At 41.9% G+C, this 25,450-nt stretch overlaps 1 protein-coding gene across 1 annotated transcript in view; it reads right to left on the bottom strand.

Annotated features, from left to right (window-relative positions):
- Nucleotides 1-4,186: 4,186 nt before the first annotated feature.
- pign (phosphatidylinositol glycan anchor biosynthesis, class N) overlaps nt 4,187-25,450 on the bottom strand; it is a 49,890-nt gene continuing 28,626 nt past the window's right edge. Inside the window, exons 21-29 of the mRNA XM_063206684.1 lie at nt 24,833-24,935; nt 22,295-22,394; nt 13,785-13,871; nt 12,124-12,179; nt 10,309-10,384; nt 7,968-8,041; nt 7,795-7,837; nt 6,552-6,604; nt 4,187-5,191 (exon numbers count right to left, since the gene is read on the bottom strand). Of these exons, the coding sequence (XP_063062754.1) occupies nt 5,068-5,191; nt 6,552-6,604; nt 7,795-7,837; nt 7,968-8,041; nt 10,309-10,384; nt 12,124-12,179; nt 13,785-13,871; nt 22,295-22,394; nt 24,833-24,935 (716 nt within the window). The 3' untranslated portion in view covers nt 4,187-5,067. The remainder of the gene's footprint in view (nt 5,192-6,551; nt 6,605-7,794; nt 7,838-7,967; nt 8,042-10,308; nt 10,385-12,123; nt 12,180-13,784; nt 13,872-22,294; nt 22,395-24,832; nt 24,936-25,450) is intronic.

The following is a 25,450-nucleotide window of genomic DNA, read 5'->3' as shown; positions in this document are numbered from 1 at the left end:
TTTAAACAATGAACTTTCCTTCTGCAATGGTGTATTGTGCGCTGGTGTTTATGGCTGGTGAGGCACTGACTTTTCCAATTCAGATTTTCAAATATACAGCTACAGTATTAGTAAATATTTGCCAAATAGGCCTACCTATACGTTTCATATGTCATAGCTTTCTTAACATAAGGTAGGCCTACACATAGGCGGCGCTACAGCAAGACTGTTGGGGAAGCTAAAAAAAATAATACAAAAAAAAAGGTCATCGGAGAAACGGAACATTTCCATGCGCAACTGCAACACATATCCATTCTGGCTATTATATGTTAAAACGGCTTGCCATATGCACGTGCCGTGCGCCAATGGAACTCTCAAACGCGACAGGCACACACACACGCTCACACACACACACACACTGAAGGCAGGGGAGGAAGACGGCTAGTTGCCAGACCATGGACTATTATCTCCCAAAAATGTCTCGAGCAATCAAATCATACACCCGAATGTTCAACTTCACCTGTGACTCTTTCTCTCCATCGCCGTCTGCCTGTGTTGTAGTGTGGCGTGGTGATGATGGATCTGTCACCTGGACAATAAAATGGGCCATGAATGCCATTTCATTGAAAAATGTTAGCTAAGGATAGCTTTTTTTTTGTTTGTTTGTCATTATGCTAACGTGCCCGCCGACGTTTTACAAAGGCGCCCTCGTGATAAATCTGTCTCGTGTTATGTTGACGAGGAGTTATTGTGTCACTGTCACAAACATTCTATCATTTGCAGATAATGCAACATTAACATATTGACAGCCATTGGATATTCAACTGCACAACAGTCTCTGCAGTTAGTTGTGCCATCGTAGACAACTTGATTCATAGATAACGAGTTTGCCCTGCTAACGGGCTGTGTTCCAAACGTCATTTCATTAGCGAGTGATAGTGTGACTTACAGATTTCTTTGAAAAGTAGCTCAGTATGTCCACTTTTTTTCTTTTGCCTGCCATCTCACTTGGCAGTCATGTGTCCGTGTCACCCACGTTGCACCAAAGATTCTGGAACGTTAGCCTGCCAGAGTAATTTAATAACGTACCGTGTGGTAGGTAACACCACTGATTAGCGCAGTGATAGAACCTACCCACAGACTTCTATTATAAGTCAGTGAACCTACCGAAAAGACCTCAGCTTCTTCTTTTTTTTTTTTGGCGCTCCTGCCTCCTAGCAACCATACACAACCTAGAGTCTCACGTGAAAGAAGGGGAAGGCACAGCCAATCAGATTGGTCGTCAGCCTTTGGCAAAGGACTTTTGGTTAACCCTTTCTTCGCCGCAATGCGAATGAGACGGGAGAGCGTTTTTTCCCCCCAGCCCCAGTGATCAAATTGGTGCGGACAAACGATAATCGCTGGATATTGGTGGGGACGCGTCCCTTATATCCATGCCGAAATTACGCCCATGCTTATAATAATAATAATAATAATAATAATAATAATAATAATAATAATAATAATAATAATAATAATAATAATAATAATAATAATGATAATAATACTCCTGGTTAAGCTTAAATGCACACTGTCAAATATTTTAGTAGGTTATTTCCATGCTGGCCATTCATAAATGTTATACTACCTTTTTCACAAATAGCCTGCTTACAACCACCATACAATTTTAAGTATTTATTATGACTGGTAAAATTGCATAAATATGAGTTAAGGTAGCCTAAGTGTGTCTCGTCTGTGTACGAATGAAAGGTAGGCTATGTAGTTGGATGAGGTATTTGTTGGTCTAATAATAGGCTAATTATAACAATAATAATAATAATAATAATAATAATAATAATAATAATAATAATAAACTTGGTTGAGCTTAAATGTACTCTGTCTAATATTTTAGAGCAGGGGTATTAAATTTAAAGTCACGAAGGGCCAGTTTTTCAAATTCCCTAGAGCCAGTGAAGGGGCCGAACATAGAATCTTTATTGCGAGCAGCACGGTGTCTGAGGTAAGGGTGCGAAAGAATCAGATAGCTTTCCAAACAGAACAGATATTCGGTGCAAAATGGTGTAGGCCTACATACGTCATGTTCAATATAATTAGAAGTATACTGTAGATATCATCATGATATTCAAGACGTTGGCCCAGTTATACATTTCCTGTTATCAGAACTGTAATTTCAAAGTCATACAAAAAACACCCTCACCTTCCGCTGCCTGTTGTCTCTTCAAAGTGTCTGATTCTTCTTCCTGCTCCCCACAGGTGAGGAATGAGGTGTGTGTGTGTGTGTGTGTGTGTGTGTGGTGTCTTTGATAGCAGGTATTAAGCCCACCCTCACCTGACGACTCACACACAGTTTTCCAGTTGCCCTCTACTCGGCTGGCAGGATCCTCACACACACACAAAGCGGTGGCAACACATTAGGCCTACCCCCACACTCACACAGCTTCACTGGCTCCCAGACTAGTGTCACACTTCACCTACACAATCCTCCTCCAGTCCTCACATACAAATCCCTCCATCCTCTTGCTCCCCAGCACCTCTCCGATCTCATCCAGCATCACTCCCATTCAAGGCCCCTGAGGTCCTCTGGCAAGGACGGACCTGCTTGTCATTCCCCGGTCCGGGCTACGGACCTTTGGTGACAGAGCCTTCTGTGTTGCTGCCCCCACTCTTTGGACCAGTCAACCTCTACTTATCCCCCAAACCCCCGCTCTGGCTACGTTCAAAAAAGCATCTCAATACACACTTATTCACTGAAGCCTATGGTCCTTTATCTAATGTCATCCACAAACACACACCTACGGACAGTCATCATAAGCAACACGCACACACACACACACACACACACACACACACACACACACACACACACACACACACACATACAGCTTCTGCGAAAGCATTACACAGAACATTTAAACCTTATACCAGGGGTATTCAATTAAAGTTTTTCAAATTCCCTCCAGTGAAGGGGCCGAACATAGAATCTGTATAACTGCGAGTAGCACGGTGTCTGAGGTTAGGGTGTGAAACAGTCAGATAGCTTTCAAGACAGAACAGATATTCACTTCTCTATTTCTTAGTAGTCTTCAGATGGTCTATTTATGACACTGTTTTAGATAAGATTTCACTCTCATCTGAATGTATAGTAGTGTTAGTGATCGCAAATTATGCACGACCACGGATAGGCCTAGCACACATATTTGTTTTAATTTTGTTCTGACTTTATGGGGGGCCAGAACCTTGCCATCCAAGGGCCGCATCTGGCCCCAGGGCCTCCATTTGAATAGCCCTGTTTTAGAGGAGGTATTTCCAGAATTGATGCTGCCCATTCACAAATGTTACCTTTTTCACAAATACTTTCAACCACCATAAAAATCTAAGTATTCATTATGACTGGTAAAATTGCATTTTTCATACATGAAAAGGGGGATCTTCCACCATTTTGAATTTCCAGTACATTTTAACTGCAAAACTTCCTGTTCTTTGGGTCATACCAGTAAATATGACTTTATTGCGTAGTAAATATTCATGAAAAGGTCAAATTTGGCAATAGGCAGCTACTCTGGCCACAATCCTACACGGTGCACCTTTAAGTGACGACTAAGAAGGCCTAATTGTTTCAACCTCGAAGAAGTAATATTTTCACCGTCGTCGAGTGGTTCCCTAAGTCGTAATAACAGCGTGACAGGAAATTCAGGATTTGCGGTGCCACCCCAAGACCCCATGGAACTACCACACTAATGCAGATTAGGAAGAGAGGATCCATCTCTCTGTAGTCCTACTTATGTTTGAGTGACCATTATGCTTCTAGCCAGTATAGGGTCTCCAAAGCGGAAAGTTACATAGTGTTCCAAAAGATGTTTCTGATCAGCAGCATCCGTTGCATGATCGTGTACTGGTTGAAACTGGACGTAGTGTTGCATTGCAGTGTCACTGCTCCGTGCTTATCTGACATCTCTGCAGATGCATTTTGGAGAAGTTGATGTGTGACTCGAGGGGAGACCAAAGAAACAACCGACATTTAAGAGTAGCTATTTTTTTAGAGAAAGTATAAACCTTTTGTTTCTGGTTATTCTGGTAGGTCTGTTTCATTCATTACTCTAAGTACTCTGTTGTTTTAAAGACACTAGTCTTTAAAATGCTGTTTTCTCCTGAGTGAGTAGGTGTGTGCTAAAGCAAAACTGTACATTCAAACACAACACGACAGACATGATCTCCCGACTCCCATATAAGCCAACGGTTTTATTTAAAAATTAGAGTTACCATCACAATGCCCAAACCATCATAATTAATGAAATCCAAATTGACCTTCGTCCGAACCGTTTAGTAGAAGTTTTGAACAGTCGAGTCAAAACCACCTTCATATTATGCAAAACTATAGAGCTACCTTTACACCACAGAGTAACCATGTCATTCTAGTGTAACGATGTCTGAACATAATTTTGATAATTGTTACTAGTTACATTTTACAGTGAATATTAGATGTTCTTCCACTCCGGTCCAAGTAAAAAAAAAAAACCCCACATAATACACATTCATGTTACCCCTACCTACGGTTACAAATATGTTATTTTCCACCCAACATATAAATAATAATAACAACAACAACAATAATAATAATAATAATTAAAAAAAAACATTTTCACTATGGCGAGATGAATACAACTCATCCATCCAAATCCTGCAACCAGGCCAGGAGCGGTATAGGGGGCATTCCCTCTGTGCCACCTCAGTACATTTACATTTACATTTACATAGCCATGACAAAGGAAGAAGAAGAAGAAGAAGGCAGGCGGTCCCTGGGGAGCTCAGCAGCACACTCAGAATAGTACTGAGCGCTCACCCCAGAAGATCTCCTCTCATCAGTGCTGCTCACTTACTGGAACTGTGTGTTAGCACCCCAGCTGAAACCAACAGTGCATGCTGCTAAACTGTGTGTGTGTGTGTGTGTGTATGTGTGTGTGTGTGTGTGTGTGTGTGTGTGTGTGTGTGTGTGTGTGTGTGTGTGTGTGTGTGTGTGTGTGTGTGTGTGTGTGTGTGCGCGCGCGCGCGCGCTAGCGCGTGCGCGCGCTGTGGCTTGAGTCCATCTCTTCATTTGAAGTGCACCTTCAGTTTCCTCCCCACCAACATCCTCTTTGAGGTGAGCACATGCGTCATCACACTCAGGATCATCAGGAATATGGTCATGGACATCACAATCACATAGTGACTGATGCTGCAGAGCACAAAACACAGAATCAAGAAAAAGAAAATGTCATTATTATTATATCATCATGGGCATCACCAGCACATAGTGAGTGATGCTACAGAACACAATACAGAATCGGAAAAACTAATGATTAATAAAATATCATCATAATTGTTGTTGTTGTTTTTGTTGTTCGTCTTATATGGTATCATGGACATCACAATCACATAGTGAATAATGCTACACAACCTAGCACAGAATCATCAGCAGTAGTGTGGTCATGGATATCACACAGTCATGGATGCTACGGAACACCGAAATCGAATCATCAAACATTTTCAATATGGTAACTACTGAAACTTCTAGATCAACTGTTTTCTGCAATCCTCAGGAATCTTGTCATAGATATCATACAGAAGATTGACATGAACATCACATACTGACTGATGCTATAGCACACATGATAGAATCAGAAGTTAATTTTTAACCCTGCGAATGAGGACGTGCGTGCTAGCCATGGTTTCCTTGCCAGTTTATTTGTTATCATTAATTTGCATGAAATTCTCTGGAAATGGGTCGATGAAGGAACGCTACAATTTGCTGGTGATCTTAATTACTGTAGCATCTGTTCTCGGTCACTCTCCCCCAACGCTTTAACAGCTTCTACAACAGTTGTGCCAGCTCTCTTAAACATCGAGAAGCTTGTGAAGACTCTTCTCCTCACAGATAAGTTTCCTTCATAACACAACAAAACCTCCTCCTCTGCCCCAACTTCACGTCACGTCTGTGTATCTTTACCCACAGATAGTCTGTTTCTGATATACCCATGTGCAATTTTTTAAGTCGGTTTGGATAAAATTGTCTGAACTAAACTTGTAATGCAAAAAAAAAAAAACATCTACATCTAGATCTAGTCACTCTTCATTGCGTATAAGGAGAGACAGGGAAATTCCTCTTTTAGTTTCACAGCAGATGAAGGGTAATGTATGTGTGTGTGTGTGTGTGTGTGTGTGTGTGTGTGTGTGTGTGTGTGTGTGTGTGTGTGTGTGTGTGTGTGTGTGTGTGCTCGAGTCAGTGAGTGAGAGTGTGTGTGTGTGTGTGTGTGTGTGTGTGTGTGTGTGTGTGTGAGAGAGAGAGAGAGAGAGAGAGAGAGAGAGAGAGAGAGAGAGAGAGAGAGAGAGAGAGAGAGAGAGAGAGAGAGCGAGGGAGAGAGAGAGAGAGAGAGAGAGAGAGAGAGAGAGAGAGAGATAACAGTGTGAGTTTGCAGTGGTTCATTTAGTGGCTTAGTGGCATGGAACACTTTGACTGGGTTTTATTTACCATGCTGGTCTATTCAAACAATATACAAATCAAATACACATCACTCATGCGTTTTCACGGCACCTACCTGGTGCCAATGTCAAGCCAGCTCCCGTAATCTTTAACCAAGAAAAAGAAATGCTGAAACAGAGAGAGGCAGTGTTAGGAGAGATACTGTAGCACCATCATCACGACCAGCGGAATTCACTGCTGTGTGAATCCCTCAGTATATGAGTCTATGACTGTTTTGGGGGCGCTCAAATGTCAGGTGGTACAACCACACCTAATGCGCATGAATAGTTATTGGCAATTCATGTACTACGATGAATTAGCCTTATCATCGACTTTCAAATCTCTTCGAGACTTGGTCTGACCAAGAGCATAACAATTAACATTTCCCAAACGGCAAAGTCGACCCGCCTCCCTTGGTTTGCTAATTGTTGAAAGCTTCCCGACAAAGTGGGAGGAGTTCCCGATTTTTCAGGAGCTCAGAAGAAAGGTGTTGCGTCACTAGGAGGGCATGGCCTGGCTAGCAATGAATATGCTTCTTTAGATAATCCATTAAAACAAAAACAAAAAAAAACATTTAAAAGGGGCACAAGGAAGGATTACGTAGTTTGCGCAGTGCCCGTGGCATGCCCGTCTCAAAATCTACACCAACATGAAAAAATGCTGTTTAGATAAGCTCGCTGTGAGAATGTTTTTCATTACAGAATGCCAGCAATAGACACAAATCTGAATACGGTATGTAAAGCAATCTTTCGTAAGAAAAGTGTTTCCCACAACACTACTAGCGGACCGTTCTGTCCAAAGTGGTCGCGAGAAGCATCGTTCACTTAGGCTACTAATGATTCAAATAAGCATCAGCTGACTCATTGATGACATGATTGACTGATTGACATGATTAATTAAACTCTTAATCCTACATAGAGCCCCTTTAATCCATACAGTTCCTACAAAGCAAAAAGCCAGTAAGTGCATTGCTGTTTAAAATGAGTTACTATGACTTCAATGCCATATATCAAAGTCTAAAGTTAAATAAAATGATTGATCTTCAAAAAAGGTGGTAATATAAAGTAACAAAACTGTCACATGCCAATGATCTCCCAAAAACAGTTATACTGGATTGCAGTATCATTTTAAAGTCAACTGACTCAGTTTTGAGTTCTGCGCAGTTACTGCCTTTTTGCTTTGTAGGGCAGACTAGTGGCATTAGTTGTGGTTGCACCTCCCTGACGTGTGCTACTACTAAAACATCATTGACCCATACGATGTGGAGATGGGATGCAGAGTAGTGTGGTGTACATAGTAGCAGGTGGAGCTAGACTCACCAGAGCCATCAAGTCAGAGATGACCAGGACAATTAGGAACAAGCTGAAATTTTAAAAGACAGAGAAATGATCAGAGAGATGGCCAACAAACCCTGAGTTGACCTGAAAAACACACTTGGTTTTGGGGAAAAAACATGCATGAAAAAACGATGATGATGATGTTATATAGGTACCTTCTGGAGGAAAGCTGTGTTGAGACCTGTATAGTCTCGAAGGTGCACATCACAATGACGAATGGAATTAAAACCTAGACAGGAGAAACACCAAGAATACATGAAACAACAGGTGTATCATGATATATCAGAGGTTCTTAAACTTTTTTCCTTAATGCCCCCCTCCCCCCTTACCTGTGCCCTAGACAAGATCCCCACTCAAACTTCTACACATATACAGACAAAAAAAGACGTGATTAACCACAATGACTCTTGGTCGAGAGATTAATCAATATCTTCATGACTTCAGATGGGGACCAAAATGTGTTTTAATGTGGCCATATCAGAGACATGTAACCATCATTATTTCAAAGGCTATGTTTTGCACTTTCAAATTAATTTGAATATTATAATCTCCCAAAAGTACCATTTTGGCAAAGCAACTTTATAATTCACATTCGGGATTTTCTTTACAATCTGTCCAGGGGAGCTATTCAAGGTGGCAGGGCGCTTATCTGAGTGCCTGAGGTCGGGTATGAACATGTTACATAATTTTAGTTCCTTCCACAATGCCTGATGAAACATACAGTATTCCAGTGTTTCCTGGTTCACATTAATGGTTGATGTGTTTAAACTTTAAACCGATCATACTGTAGTTGTAACGACAACCTCCACCCAGTGCATGCAGTGGAGAATTAACAGAACAACACTATGTAAAATGAGTTATTTCATTTCTCATATGAGGTCATCGTACAGTAATGAAGGTGTTGATCTGAATAGTTTTATTGCTGTTGTTGTTGTTATCACAGTCATGATTATACGCCAAACTACATAGCACTGCAGTCAGGGGAGTAGCTGTTGTAGAATACAGTTAGACGCTGGCACACACGCATTTCATTTATTGATTTTTTAAGGAGAAAAAAATCAAAGAATTTTACTCTCTTAAACTCCTCTAAAGAGATGTAATAAAAGAAATCTTGAATCTTAAATCTTGACTGTGCTACAGTCACTTTCCCTGCCTAAAAGCGTTCAGAGGTCTGAAACAATAGGAACATGGGAGTCAGTAATCAAAAGTGTTATGGGGACGACCTAAACATAGTCAATATTTCCATCGTAAAACATAGACTGGGCTTTTGCACTAAAGAACAAACAGAGGAAACCTTGTGCTGTGGTTTGACTAACGTCGCTCAGTGTGTGTTTAAGTACATTAGGTGTTGCTATGGTAACTATGGTGTAGGTATGTTATATCCAGAGGTAAATGCAAAATATCTTTACTACTGTCATGATACGTGATGCGTTGCTATGGTAACATTACAAAACAACGTCCGCTCTCTAAAAGTGATCCCTTCTGAAATAGCCACACCGGCACACAAAAAAAGTTTCAAGGTGTGCAGGCCAGTTGTTATTGCGCAGGCACAGGAGTCAGTCGTGTCATTACACTATCTTTATCGTCCATCAAGCATCAGTAAACAAGTAATCACAACAGACTGATTGGAATTGAACAGGTTCATCTGCCGTTTCGCGAGTTATTGTGACTCCCCCAGAGCGTTCATACAGTGCTTATGTTGACATGATTTTAAGTTTAAAGGGGTATGCCACTATTTTGGGGCTTAATACAGTTAAAATCGTTGACCAGGGTTTATAAAGGTGGTAAAGTGTCTTATTTTTCATGTAAGCCGTTGTCTTGCTTTAACCCATTGATGCCTGATGTTGCGTTGCGCAACATAGGCCCTGGCGCCTGGAGCGTCATCACGCAACATTCAGGCTCATGAGATTTGAGACAACTTTATTAAAAATCTCTGTTTGTTTGAGATGAATGAACACATTCTAATGAAAGATGAGGGTCTTAGCGTTTAAATGCAACTTAGAGCATATTTTTATATGCTTCAGAAGCTGATATATGTAGGTTTTTATAGGCTGAGGGCAGCTTTTCTTAAAAAGGGCTCAGGCATTCAGCACCCTTTTTTGCAGGTGCCTTAGGCGTCAATGGGTTAAGACAAGTTAAAAGAGGGAGCATGTTGCTAAGCTAGTGAAAGTCAATGGATCCGTGTAGCACAATGCATTTGTGCTACACGGATCCATTGACTTTCACTAGCTTAGCGACATATTCCTTCTTTTCACTTGTCTTAAAGCAAGACAAAGCTTAACATGAAAAATAAGACACTTTGCCACCTTTATAAACCCCAGCCAACGATTTTAACTGTATTAAGCCCCAAAATAGTGGCATACCCCTTTCAAATGTGGTCAAATGTGCCTTGTTGTATGGCTTCATCAGTCAAACAGTCATATAAAACACGCGTGTTTGTGTGTTTGTGTGTGCGTCTGTGTGTGTGTGTATATGTAACAAGGCAGCAGGCAGTACCTTCCACATCATGAGTCCTCCCATGACGAAGGGGTTGAAGACGGTGAGGAAGCAGTAGACTGAAGCTGGGTCAAAGCTGTACAGGAGGAAACGGGCACAATCAGGGGGAAAGGAAACCAGCATAGGCTATACCACGCACGCATGCACACAAACCACACACACACACACGCGCACGCACGCACACACACACACCACACACACACAACATCATGAGGATGTACTGTATATAAATATAATGCTGTTTTATACCGTCTACGCATGTATGCACCATGCTTTTGTTTAGTTTGTGTGTGTGTGTTTGTGTGTGTGTGTACTCGTTATTTACTCTATATAAAAAAATAAAATAAAATAAAAACTAACCCCTCTTTGCAACTGCACTTGTTGTTCTGTATATCTCCTGTGCACTTTGTATTTGCTTGTGATGTTGGCTTGATTATGTCCTCTTTTGAAAGTCGCTTTGGTTATAAAGCGTCTGCCAAATGCAATGTAATGTAATGTAATGTAATGTTATACGACTGGCCCATTGCTCATACAGCCTACTCCATATTTGCAAAAACTGAACGTTCTTATGTGTTCAATGTCTTGAAATCATGGCTATACAGGAGTTTGCGTTAAAGTACCTTTTGTTGTTGTTATTTAACTGATTCAATTGTTAAATCTGTTTAACCCATTTGAGCCTGATGCTGTGTATACACTGCATTGTCCTAGCCTGATTATCATCAACTTCGTCTGACCAAGAGCATAACAATTAACATTACCCAAAGGGCATGGTTGACCCGCCTCCCTTGGTTTGCCACTGGTTGTTTGCTTCCCGACAAAGTGGGAGGGTTTCCCTGTTTTTACAGAGCTCAGAGACGATATTTGTATTGTTTCTGGCCTGACAAGAAGCAACGCTGAAGGTGTTGCGTCACTAGGAGGGCAAGGCCTGGCTAGCATTGTCCTGGGCGTCTGGAGTAACATACGCTGCATTCAGGCTCTTGAGTTTTCACAGGGTTTTTTAAAAAATAAAAATGTGGGTACGTTAGAGCTGAAGTAACACATTCCAATGCAAGTTGAGGGTCCTAGCTTTTAAATGCAACTCATGTCATGTTTTTATGAATTTCGGAGGCTGAGATATGTACATAGGTTTTTATAGGCTGACGGCACCTTTTCCCAAAAAGGGCTTAGGCATTCAGCAGGCGTTTTTGCAGGTGCCTTAGGCTAAAATGGGTTAATTGTCTTACAAGACATTGCTTGAGTAGCAAAGGGAAGTAGAGTTACCCTACCGGGACTCGGGGCCCAGACCTTCTGGGGTGCCAAACTGTGGCTCTGTCCGCTATACCAAAACGTCAGGCTCAGTGGCGTGACAGTCAAAACGCACACACAACCCTAGTGATAGTCACGCCATCACAGTTTCTGTTGTATTCTCAAAATACTAAATACAATAGATACAGATACAACAGATACAAATACAAAATAAACTACCACAAATGTAGTTTGTATCTTACTTGGTACATTTGAGTGTTATATATTTTGTTTGTATTGTATTTGGAAATGTGCTGTGGTGTATCTTTACACATCCCTGCTCTTGCACGCGCGCACACACACACACACACGCACACGCACACACACACACCCACACACACACACACACACACACACACACACACACACACACACACACACACACACACACACACACACACACACACACACACACACACACACACACACACACACACACACCACCACCACCACCACCACTCGGCACAGGAACACTGCAATACTGAACAGTCAGTTTCCAGTAAATGCAGGCTAGATGAGAGCACCTCATACCTGTTAATAGAAGCGATGTTTCCTGTACCAAAGAAAGCCGTAATGATGAAGAATACCTGATAGCAGAAGTTAAGGAAAATTAAGTTGACACCTTCCCTTACTTTTCTGCGGGATTAATACATATCTGTTTCTACAACTACTATTACTACTACAACTACAGCTCTACTACTGCTACTGCTACTGCTACTGCTACTGTACACACCATTGTATGATAATGTCAATGACTATTTCCTGTTAGTAGCCCCACGATAAATTCACCACAGCACATGGTGAATGGTACACTTACTTGCTTTTGGAGTGAGAAGTCCGCACACTTAAAATCGCTTTTGTTGGCTTTTATTATTTCATGGCTGGATTACGTTTCATCTTCAACAGTCTTCATCAGATTCTCTTCTCAGAATTATGTTTCGACTTCAACAGTCAGTCTTCATCAGATTCTCCCTGAAAAGAGAATCTGATGAAGACTGCTGAGGTCAAAACGTAATCCAGCCATGAGATAATAAAAGCCAACAAAAAGGATCTTAAGTGTGCAGACATCTCACTCCAAAAACTACAGTCAGCCTTTGTCTTGCACCTTTTCCTGGGAGGTGACCTATCTTCACCTTCAACCAAGCGTACTTGCTTTTATTTGGATTTCCTGGTAACAAACTAAGGCATAATACCAGTCAAATAGAATTCAGTGAGCAGAAATGAGGCCTGTTTAAAAAAAACTAAAATAAACAATGGCAAATTAACAAAAAAACACTGTAGCACAAGACTATTCTAGTGCATTTTTCACTTCAAATTTCCTAGCTGATAGGTAGTATTTCTCTACACCATGATGCAACAGGGTGTAACCAGATTCGCAAGTCGGATGTTGTGTTGCGCAAAAACACACTACAAAGAAAACACATTAATCACACCCGCAAAGAACCATGAATAGACATTTCATAGACAATGGATAGCATTCTCTTAGCGTAAAGTTCAGAAATGCGCAAGGAATAGTCTTGGGATCCTCAGTTTTCCATGGTCATTGCGTTGTGACCCAATGTTTTGCAACATCGAAATATGAGTTGCTTGTAGGAGTGCATGTGATGTAGGTCTATTGACCATATTAGTTAAATGAATGTATGCTACTGTAATTATGAAAAATCTTACTGAAATGCAACATATCTAACTACTGGAGAAGAGTATTAACAATGTTTCACCCTCTCTTTGATATGACAAGTCATTTATTCAATAGCGCATCTGCCCTCACATTTGTGACATTTAAGGGTGAATTTATATATTTTCATACCACAGCTCCACAACCTCCCCATGGGTCCTCCGCGACCCACCAGCTAAGAAACACTGCACTAGGCGTATTGTTAACAAACACAAGGTACACTACACAGTTAAAGATGCGTTGTGCAGTGTCAATCCAACCATTGACACCACAATAGTGTCAATCCAACACTATTCTGATAATACTGATTTATTGTTTCACATTTCAATATCAGCATTGACACTTGGAGAGTCGGCTTTATCCCTTTTGGTGAGATATGGTGTCACAGCATTGATTCAACAATCAAAGAATTGAATTTAATGCTAAAATTGAATGTGACCATATACTCCTAAAACCGTGCTAAATTAACACTGCTTTTTAAACAATCCTAGTCCTAGTGATGAATGTTTAAGGATACGAAGAAGTAAGATCGCCTGATATCATCCAGTTTCAGCTGCCTGATCTTGGCGATGTCCACATTTTCGGAGAAGTCTATTCTGTGGAGCTGCAAAACAAGAAACATTTCATAATGATGAACAAAACATGACAGAAGTCATATTTATGCTATCAAACTTGTAAGGGATTACCGGTGAACACCACTAACCACATGGTGAGTTGCACATTTTTGAAAATGAATGTTTAAGGTGGTATTAAAAACAGAGATGGACATGCCCACAGACAGCAATTGTAAAGCAGGTGGAGACAAAAGCCAAATAAGCCAAATAACAGACATAGCAGCAAACGTCAATTTTCTTTTACTGTCCCCACACAACAGCACGCATAGTTGTTTGGATGTGAGGATTCATTTTGGCAGTGGTTCTCTCCTTCCTCAGTTGCCTTTTTGTTTCTGCAGCATGGTGGAGGTCCTCTTCTAGTTGTGCTGTACCCTCATGAACCAACCTTCTCCACTCATCTCTTTGGAGGGCCGCCTCCTCCCAGTTATTGACATTGAAGCTACACTTTCTGAGATGTACTTTTATTATGTCTTTGTACCGCTTCTTCTGCCCTCCTTGAGTACGCTTTCCTTCCTTTAGTTGGTCATAGGGTCATTCCAGCTGGAATCAGCAAATGGTCCCCACTCGACCCCCTCGGATTTGCTTGAAAAAAATATATGTGATGGCTTCAACATCCAATAGAACATATCCACCATTGCAGGTTTCAGCTGTGCATACTTTTTCCACAAAAAATCTGTAAATAAGGACACCCCCTCCCCCTGATTTGGCGTCACTGCCTGAGTGACCATATTCAGACTTAATTATCTCCAAAACTATTTGTGGTAGGTCCATTATTTTTTCAGGGCTAAGAGTCATAGACCTGATGAGCATACATTACAATTGCAATGCAGCACTGTATGTCAAATTACACCTTAAAACTGGCCCTCTACTTTTCTTTGAAATTAAAATTGCAAGGGTTTTCAGATGTCCATAAAAACCTCAAATTTCAACATTCAAGGTTCATCCTTGGTACATGGTCAGATATGTGCCATGACTTTCACATCACATCATATTTGATATAAGGGTCCAATGGTTGTTGAGATGCAGAGGTTCAAAAATGGGCAAAAACTAATTTATACCATTATTTGGAGCAATATTCCCAATCTATGACACCAGTTGTGAACTTGCTGTTTGGTGTCTCTGAAAGATAATATTATTATTCATAACATATCTAAAATTTGGGATGGTGTTTTGCCCCATTATTTTTATAATAAATTTTAAAAACTCATTCCTGTGTGACATGCAGGTGTACCTTAGGAGCCCTGTTACCTTAGAAAAAAATTGGGTTTACTACACCTAAAATGAATAGCCAAGTCAGTGTACACTAAAACCTAAAATCTCTGATACCAAATAGGTGATTTTATACTTGTTCAGCTCAGTATTTCAGTATATCTGACTGAACCCTCAATCCCATCCTAAGAAGGTGGCCTATCCCCTTGATTTTTGTGTTCCATTTTCACACAAAGATGGCGGCTCATGGAGCCAATGGCATAGTTCCAAAATAGTTCCAGGAAGTCAGCATCAAGGGAAGGAAACAAAACACCATTGTTTGGAGCAATATTTCCAATATACAGTTAGGGCCATAAATATTTGGACATCTGCACAATTTTCATGTTTTTGGTGCTGTACACCATCCCAATGGATTTGAAATTAAACAAACGAGATGTACATTAACAGCAGACTTTCAGCTTTAATATGGGGGTATTTGCGTCCAAATCGAGTGAACTGTGAAGGAATTATGACATTTTCTATCAGTGCCACCCCATTTTTAAGGGACCAAAAGTAATTGGACAGTCTAGTATTTATACATCAAACTTTCAATTTTTAATCATTTGGTTGAAAATACTTTCCAGTCAGTTACAGCCTGTAATTTGCAATCCATAGACATCAATAGATACTGGGTTTTATCCCTGGTGATGCTATGGTGAGCTCTCTATTGCAACAGTCTTCAGTTCCTGCTTATTCATAGGGTGTTTTCCCTTTAGTTTTGCCTCCAGCAAGTGAAATGCTTGCTCAACCGTACTCAGGTGAGGTGATTGACTGGGCCATTAAATAATATTCCACTTTTTGGGGGTAGAAATGGCTAGTGGCTTTCAGATGAAGCTTTGGGTCATTGTCCATCTGCAATGTGAAGCATTGTCCAATGAGTTCAGAACCATTAGGTTTAATATGACATGATAATAATCTTCAGAATTCATCCTGTGGCTTTTGTCGGTAGTCCTCATCATCAATAAATACAAGGGGATAATCGTATTGACAGATATGCATGCCAACACCATGACACTACCACCACCATGATTCACTGATTGGGTGGTATGCTTTGAATCATGAGCAGTTCCTTCCCTTCTCTATACTCATTTCCTCCCATTACCTTTGTACAAGATGATTTTGTCTCCTCTGTCCATAGGATGTAGCTCAAGACCTATACAGTCTTTTTAAGACATTGTTTGGCAAAGCCAAATCTGGTATTGCTATTTCTGATGCAATCAATAATTTACATCTTTTAGTGAACCCTCTGTATTTCCTATGGTGAAGTGTTCCTCAATGTTCTTGATCTTTTTCTTGATTGTTGCCTTGGACATGTCTCCACCGTTCACCTGGACACTGTTCTACATCTGGCCAACTGTTGGAAGATGGGTTTTTGTTCACCAGATACAGAATATTGTCTGTCATCCACAGCATTTGTCTTCCATGTCTGCAGGGTAATTTGGTGTTGCTCTGGTATTTATTTTTTCCAACATTCTGAACTCTTGAATTAATCATATTCACTGTTTCCCCATCTCTCAAATGGGTTTGTTTTGATTTTTTTTCCACCTTATGATGGCTTGCATCACTGATGGTGACAGATGGACTTTGGATCTGATGGATATTCCGTAAAAATATATGGAAATGCAAATGGAACACTTCAAATGAACTCTAAGACCTTGTATTGACATCTTGGTGATGGTGTAGTATGGGAATAACACACATCTGACTGGAAAATAGCTGAGAAGCCTACTGTCCAATTACTTTTGATCCCTTGAAAAGTGGGCAACACACACAAAAAACATTGCTATTTCATTCCTGTTTATGCGATATGGATTTTAACACCCTCACATTTACGCTGACAGTCTACAGTTAATGCACAGCTTTTTTGTTTTATTTCAAATCCATTGTGGTGGGGTATAGGGTGGAAAAGGATGATAATTGTGTTGCTGTCCAAATATTTCTGGCCCTAACTGTATGACAGCGGTTGTGAACTTGCTGTTTGTTGTTTCTCGAAGAGGATATTCTTATTAACAACATATCTAAAAATTGGGATGGTGTTTTGCCCCTTTATTTGTATAATGCCTTTTCAAATCTCAATGCAGTGTGGCATGCATCCCTCAAATCCATCCAAAGTGGCGTCATGAAAAAAAACCCCACCATTTTTTAGAGCAATACCTCAAAAGTATGACACCAGCTGTGAACTTGTTTTTTGTTGTGTCTGTAAGAGGATATTTTTATTAACAACATAGCAAAAAAAAAGAATGGTGTTTTACCTCATTCCTTTTAATGATCGTAAAGTGCATTGCGGTGTGACATAAGCCTGTGATCAAATCAGTGCAGAGGGAAGCGGAAGTGGTGAATTGTTCTGGGCCAAGGACATGGGGGAATCAAGATTATCAAGGTACTCATTACATTGCATGCATTGGGAAGGGGTCTCTTCAGACGACTTTATCCCGGGCCCAGGCAAAGCTGTTTGTTCAGCTCAGTATTTCTGATTTTTGTCTGGGATTCTGGCCTCATCTTTTTAAGTGTACTATCGGCCAGATGATCAAGTGACTACGCAACATGTTCTCACTGGCGCTACGTTAGCAATAAATTCAAGATGGTTGAGAGAAGTACCATTTTGAGAGAAGTCATAAAAAAAACAACCTCTGGAAATAAAACAAGGTGTTGATATGATTTCCTTGATGCAACCTTGACTTCCTTGATGGTGATTTAATATTTGAAAAAAAAAAAATGAAATGTATTAAACAAGTCAGGAACTTTCAATGCTCTGGCCTGTGACAAATGATTTTATACACACTTAACTTTCAATCACTAGCTGCATCTTATGAGTTGACTTTATAAGGTAGCTTGCCATTGTCATTGATGGTGCATTAGGTATCTGCATTCATATTGTTGTGTGCAACCATCCGTCATTGGCAATTCAATGAGGAACACCTGAATGAAACTTTGAGTGAAATGTTATTGTCATTGTACAGGTACAACAAAAATGGTACCTTGAAGGACAAAGACAACATAGGTTATGATTTCAGTAAGGATACCACCACCATGCTCAGGGCACTTCGGTCAGGGGAGGATGATGGGGGGCGGGAAGTTCTACAATCAGGATACCTCTTTACAAACTGTCTCCTCCTATGTGTCATCTCTAATCAACTTTTACTTTCCTATGCGACCATAAAACAGTCCCACCCCCGCCAACAGTCACCACGACAGAGGTACCCTGACTGTAGAACTGTGCCCCGCCCCCAATCCACCACCATATCTGTACGCTTTTGCATGCTGCAAAGCTTCCTTTCGGCTTCCATCATCTCACCTGGATCAATGTGATGATGAACTTTACAAGTAATGAACATTGTCTACAAGTATCAAAACCAGGATTGCTGTGATCACTGCTGCTAACCTGCAATCCACTTGCCAGCATTGCAGTGGTATGATATTATAATGATGCAAGCAGCTGAATTAGATCTCAACAATGTGACAAGAACCACATGGTTGTCTGGTGCCAATATGAACTTCTGTGCCTTCAATATTCACCTGATATTGAATACTGTATGCAAGCAAACTCTTCTAACTAAAACTCCAGGACCATGCTGTCAAAATAGTCTGAATTAAGTTATTTTGCAATACAGCTGATAACTTAACGAGTAAGACACAAGCTTCATAGCAATTATAAAGTTACAGGTGCTGATTGAAAGACTAGTTAGGATGGGAGTCCTTGTTGCAAACAAGAGTGCTACAATTCTTTAATCCTCTCCTATTTCATCACTTTATTCCAAGACTACTACTACCGCTACCACTACCACTACTACTACTACTACTACTACTACTACTACTACTAAAATGATGATGATGATGATTATTATGATTTTACAATTAAAATAATTAATGTCTATCAAAGCCATGTGCAATGTGCTATTCTTGCTGTGTGGCATCAATCAATTCATTTACAAGTGTTATGGTTTCCCTAGAATTTGCTCTGTCATTCACAGGGTAGCCATCTTGTTTTCACTATTAAGGTGACATCAGAGCCATGGATTTGAGAGTTGCGACAAGTCGGTTGGTGACATGGTCCTCATAGCTTCAAGTAATTGTAGCCAATTGAGATTTTGAAGTCCGTTATAAAAAGAATGAGGCAAAACACCATCCCAATTTTTTTATATGTTGTTAAAAAAACATCCTCTTTCAGAAACACTAAACAGAAAGCTCCTAACTAGTGTCATGCTTTGGAAATATTGCTCCAAACATTGGTGCAAATTAATTTTTTCCCATCTTTGGACCTCTGTATCTCAACAACCACTGGAACCTTTTGTTAGATATACTATGATGTGAAAGTCATGGTACATATCAGACCATTTACCAAGGATGAACCTTACATGTAGAACTTTGAGGTTTTTACAGACATTTGGAAACCCTAGAACATATGATATCTACAAAAAGTAGAGGCACATTATTACGGTGTGATTTGACTTACAGTGCTGCAAATTGTAATATATGATATTCAGGTCTGGGACTCTTAGCCCTGAAAATATAATGAATCTGACACAAATAGTTCTGGAGATAATTGAGTCTGAACATGGTCACTCATGCAATGTCGCTAAAACAAGCGTAGGGGGTGTACTTATTTACAGATTTTTTGTGCCAAAAGTATCCAGAGCTGAGTTCTGATATTGTGGATATGATCTATTGGATGTTTCAGGCAAATCCGAGGGGGTCGAGTGGGAGATTTTTCAGAAATTTGCTCATTCCAGCTGGAATGACCCCATACAAAATTCGTTTTGGAAGGCGGTTGTCTGACATGCGTATCACATGACCTGTCCATCGTAGCTGGTGCTTAGCAATAGTTGAGGTGATGCTTGGGATGTTGGCTTCTTGTAGGACACTGATATTGGTGCGTCTATCTTCCCAGCTGATCCTAAGGATCTTACGTAGGCATCGCTGGTGATATTGCTCAAGGGCTTTCAGATGTCTACTGTAAGTAGTCCAACTGTCAGCTCCGTAGAGCAGGGTGGGAAGAATAACGGCTCGATAGACCATGAGTTTTGTTTTAGTCAGGATATCACGGTTTTCAAATACCCTGTCCCTCAGCCTAGCAAAAGCTGCGCTGGCACACCCAATTCGGTGGTGGATTTCTGCATCAATGTCAGATCTTGTGGATAGAAGACTACCCAGATACATGAATTGGTCCACATTTTCCAGGGAGTTGTTGGCCACATGGATGGTTGGAACCTTTGGGGATGTGCCAGGAGGTTGGTACAGAATCTGAGTCTTCTTGATGTTAATATCAAGTCCCAGGAGTTGGTAGGCTCTGGCAAAGGCGTCCATGATGCTCTGGAGTTCTTCTTCAGACAGAGCCACAAGGGCATTATCATCAGCATATTGGAGTTCCATGATGGAGGATGTGAGCACCTTGGTCTTTGCCCTGAACCTGTTGATGTTAAAGAGCCCACCGTCTGTCCTGTATACGAACTTGAGACCCTCAGGTAGACTTTGACTGGTGAGGTGGAGGATGGTGGCAATGAAAATGGAGAAGAGGGTTGGTGCAATAATGCAGCCCTGCTTGACTCCTGTCTCCACTTTGAAAGGGTCTGTTTCACAGCCACTGTTCTCAACTACAGTTGCGGTCATGTCATCGTGCAGTAGGCGCAAGATCTTCAGATATTTGTCTGGGCATCCAATCTTAGATAGTATGCACCAGAGGGCAGTTCTGTTGACGGAATCAAAGGCCTTAGTGAGGTCGATGAATGCCATGTACAGGGGTAGGTGTTGCTCTCGACATTTCTCCTGCCGCTGACGAGCTGTGAAGATCATGTCGGAGGTTCCTCTGGCGGGGCGGAAGCCACACTGCGACTCTGGGAGGATCATCTCTGACAGTGGTAATAGTCGGGTGGCCAAAATACGGGCCAGCACTTTGCCTGTGGTGGATAGGAGGGAGATGCCCCTGTAGTTGCCACAGTCCGCTTTATCACCCTTCTTAAAAATGGTGACAATCAGGGCGTCCCTCAGTTCAGCAGGGATTTTCTCCTCCTTCCAGATCTTGGTAAGGAGACTGTGGATGTGACTGAGAAGTTTGGGCCCACCTTGCTTGAGGATTTCTGCAGGAATCCCATCTGGTCCAGAGGCCTTGTTGTTACTCAGTTTCCTGATGGCATCCAAAACCTCAGTTTCAGTGGGAGGGTCATCCAGATACTTCCTGATAGGCTGCTGAGGAATTTGGTTGATGGATTCTGAGTGAGCTGTGGTGTTTCGGTTCAGTAGCTCCCGAAAGTGTTCTTCCCATCTGGAGCTGATTTCTTTCTCGTCCTTCAGCAGTGTTTTCCCATCTTTGGAGCGGAGGGGATTGAGGCCTCGATAACTTGGACCATACACAGCTTTGGTGGCATTAAAGAAGCCCAAGTCTGCAAGTCTCTGGATCTCCAAAGCCTTCTCTGTCCACCACTGATTCTTTAACTCTCGCACCCTGCGCTGGACAAGTGCCTTTGCATTGGAGTGGGCCTGCCTTTTAACCTTGGAATTGATGTCATGCTGCCAAGAGCAAAAGGCTATCCTTTTGTTGTTGATTAGTTGTTCTATTTCATCATCATTGTCATCAAACCAGTCTTGGTGTTTCCTGGTCTTGTAGCCAAGGGTGTCCTTGCAGGTATCGAGTAGGATGGTCTTAAGGGTCTGCCAGTGTTCTTCCACATCCTCAGGATATTCTTCTGGGAGTCGTTCATGTAGGGTCTTCTGAAGTTCTTGAACTCTTTTTGTATCCCCCAAGCTGTCGGTGTTGAATTTAGGACGGGTTTGCTTCCTTTGTGACCTCCGTGTCTGATGTAGCTGGATGTTCATTGTGGAGCGAATTAGGCGATGGTCAGTCCAACACTCATCTGCACAGGTCATGGCTCTGGTGATGTTAACATCCTTCTGATCTCTAGCCCTGACAATAACATAGTCAATGAGATGCCAACACTTTGATCGAGGGTGCATCCAGGAGGTTTTGAACCTGTTTTTCTGGCGGAAAAGGGTATTTGTTATGACCAGCTGACACTTTGATAGTAGGAGGGTTCCACGCACGCACACACACACACACACACACACACACACACACACACACACACACGCACACACACACACACACACACACACACACACACACGGCTGGGCTGGGCTGGGCTGGGTTGGGCTGGGCTGTGTGTGTACGTACCTCTTGCTTGCTGAAGGCCGCTGCGGTCATGGCCTCCTGCTCCATGTTGATCCAGACAAACATGAGCCAGGACAGCACCGGGGGAAACAGAGCCTCATACCTGCACACACACACACACGCACACGCACACGCACACGCACACGCACACGCACACGCGCACGCGCACACGCACACGCACACTCACAGATGACAGGGCACACAGAAAACAGAAAAAAACAGTGTGGAATTTACTGGTATATGGGGGGCCTTGTCATGGTAAAGTTTGGGAACCCCTGCTGTAAGCGGCGCATACAAACACTCATGCACTGCTCCCACGTTCTCCACACACACCAAATCCATGCAGGGTAGGCAGACAAGGCGGCAAATTTGTGTTGGAGACACATCTGAATGTGTCTGTCAGTGGCAACCTTGACTTAGCCTGGCTATCACGATTTCAAAGCTCTGTAAACATTTGGTCTGGCCTACTCGCTGAGATTATACACACACCTGAGTGGACCTGACCTGACCTGACCTGACCTGACGGGGAATACGGCGGCCTTTGAGGACAACTGAGCTGTGTGTCTGCTCTTGAATGCTGTCTTTGAAGAGAGTGTTCAGTGGCAGTCAGGTTGTCAAGGCTATCTAATAAATGCATAAAATGCTGTGTTTGAAGACCCCCCTTCCCTGTTCAAAATGCATTAGTGGGAAGATCTATACATTTATAGACTTAATTATTTTATAAGGATACATTATTTATCAGCAAATGTCAACTTTGGTCCATATGAAAGTGGACTGCATCACATTTCCTGTGTTATATGTTGCCTGCTGCAGATCAGAGAAGTTTAACCAGCGTGTGAAAGTACCTTTAGTGGTTTCAACAGTTTCACTTCTCTCTACTTCATTCCTCTTCACACCGTCACTAAAGGAGGACGGTTACAGTTGACTGTGGTACGGTGGTTTCATGCGGTGGCCCGTAAACTCTGGACTTATTTTAAATGTGATACATATAAAGTAAAAAGGACATCATACTAAATAAACCACAGTCAACTATATAAAGAGGACAGCATACTCAATGATATACATCTAATACAAAATGTATTCTGTATTGTACACGGCAGGGTTTTTTTATTTCTTGTTTTGATGTACCTAATAAAAATGCACTCCTATACATATGGACAAATGATTATTTCCTTAAAAGTGTTGGTATAGTAGACCAATCAGTGATGGCAATGCGTGTTGTATTTACCCGGTGCTGAGAGGGAGGTACAGGGAGTGGACGACAAGGACAGGACACTGAGGAGTGATGGCTAGTTACTGGTCAGTGATGGTGTTTGATAGTGATGGTGGTGTTAGGCAATGATGGGGTCAGTCACTGAGACACTGGGTGTTTTTGGTTTAGGACTGTGTTGTGTTCAGCCTGTCCAGAGGTGGGGAGAGCAGGGACAGGAGGATACCCATGGCTGGTGATTGATTGTGAAGGTGTCAATCAGTGATGGGTAGCGATTGATCAGTGATTGACCTTGGTTACGTGGGGCCAGGGCTCTGAATGAACACAAGCCACCCGACCAAATGCTGGTGGAAATGTAGCCTGCGTTAGTTCTGCCAGGAAGACCCAGAGCACCTGTGCATTTCGCAGAGCCAATCAGCGGCTGCCATTTCCTTTATAGCGACGTGTCTAACTCTCCTTTCTTGCTGGCTTTAGGCATGGCCGGTCCGAAATCTCCTCCTCCATCCCCACCACCACCAGTTGGGTCCAGTCTTCCTGTCCGGGGGGTTAAAGGTCCAGGTCCTGCTGCACGGCTACGGCAGGCTCTACCGGATCCGCCAGCGCAAGACCCGGGCTGATGATTGGACCTACGCCAAATACTGTCTACTTATGTCAATTCCATTGTCAACTATGTTAACATTAAATCGTTAAATACGAATTCCTCTCTCTGAGTCTTAATGGCAGAAATTCAGTTCAGCTGGTACAAAAGAAAACTTTCTAGCGCCTTTCACTAATAGTGAGTGCATGTGTGGCTAGTAAGATTTAACATTCACTAGCCAAATTGGCAAGTGATGAAAAAACAAATTTATAGCCCTGCATGGGACATTAACTCAATTTAATTCGGAAATAAAACTTAAACCCACTTTGAAAACAGCATGTAAACACGTGAGGCTGTGGGTTAGTGGCAATGTGTTAAACAGTGATGTAGTCAGCCAGTAACAAGGTCAATCAGAGATGGTATTATGAGAAGGAGAGGGAGAGGGAGAGGGAGAGAAGAGAAGAGAAGAGAAGAGAAGAGAAGAGAAGAGAAGAGAAGAGAAGAGAAGAGGAGAGGAGAGGAGAGGAGAGGAGAGGAGAGGAGAGGAGAGAAGAAGAGGATAGAAGAAGAGGAGAGGAGAGGTACAGGAAGGTAATCATGACTAGTGATTGGTCAGTGAAGGGCGCCAGTCAATGAGCCTTTTGGTCAGTGTTGATGTGTTAAACAATGATGGGCAGGGTCATTCAGTGACAGTGTTGGTCAGTGAGGATGCTGGCCAATGATAGTGTGTTCAGCGACGGCCATGTTTGCTTACCCGGTGCTGAGGAGGAGATAGGTGGAGACCAGGGAGAGGAGGATACTCATGAGCCGGTGGAACAGACGAGTGGAACTCAATAGGGGCACGACGAACGACACCACTGAGAGAGAGAGAGAGAGAGAGAGAGAGAGAGAGAGAGAGAGAGAGAGAAGAGAAAGAGAGAGAGACAACAAAAGAGAGAGAGAGATTGAGAGAGAGAGAGAGCAAGAAGAGAAAGAGGGAGAGACAACAAAAGAGAAGAAAGAAAGAGAGAGGGAGAGAGAGAGAACAAGAAGAGAAAGAGAGAGAGAGAGAGAGAGAGAGAGAGAGAGAGAGAGGGACGGAGAAAGAAAGAAAGAAAGCAAAAAGTTGGTTTGCTGATTTCACTCTGTGTTTCCAAATAAAGGATAAAGTTAAATCTCTAAAGTGGTCGGTTCCATGGTACTGAGCATGGGGTGTATTCATTGAAAAGCTTCAGTGTCCAAGTTACTTCAGAGTTAGCTTCAGAGCTAGCATGGCAAAACTGCTGTTCTGAAAACTCTCTTCCGAGTCGTTTGACACAACTGTTTCCTCAGTATACTTTCTTTAGATTGTGCAACTGATAGCAGTGTTGTGTGGTTGTGAAACAGGCTGCAC

Source organism: Engraulis encrasicolus, chromosome 9 (genome assembly GCF_034702125.1).
Source record: "Engraulis encrasicolus isolate BLACKSEA-1 chromosome 9, IST_EnEncr_1.0, whole genome shotgun sequence".
Lineage (NCBI taxonomy): Eukaryota > Metazoa > Chordata > Actinopteri > Clupeiformes > Engraulidae > Engraulis > Engraulis encrasicolus.
This window is presented reverse-complemented; position numbering and strand designations above follow the sequence as displayed.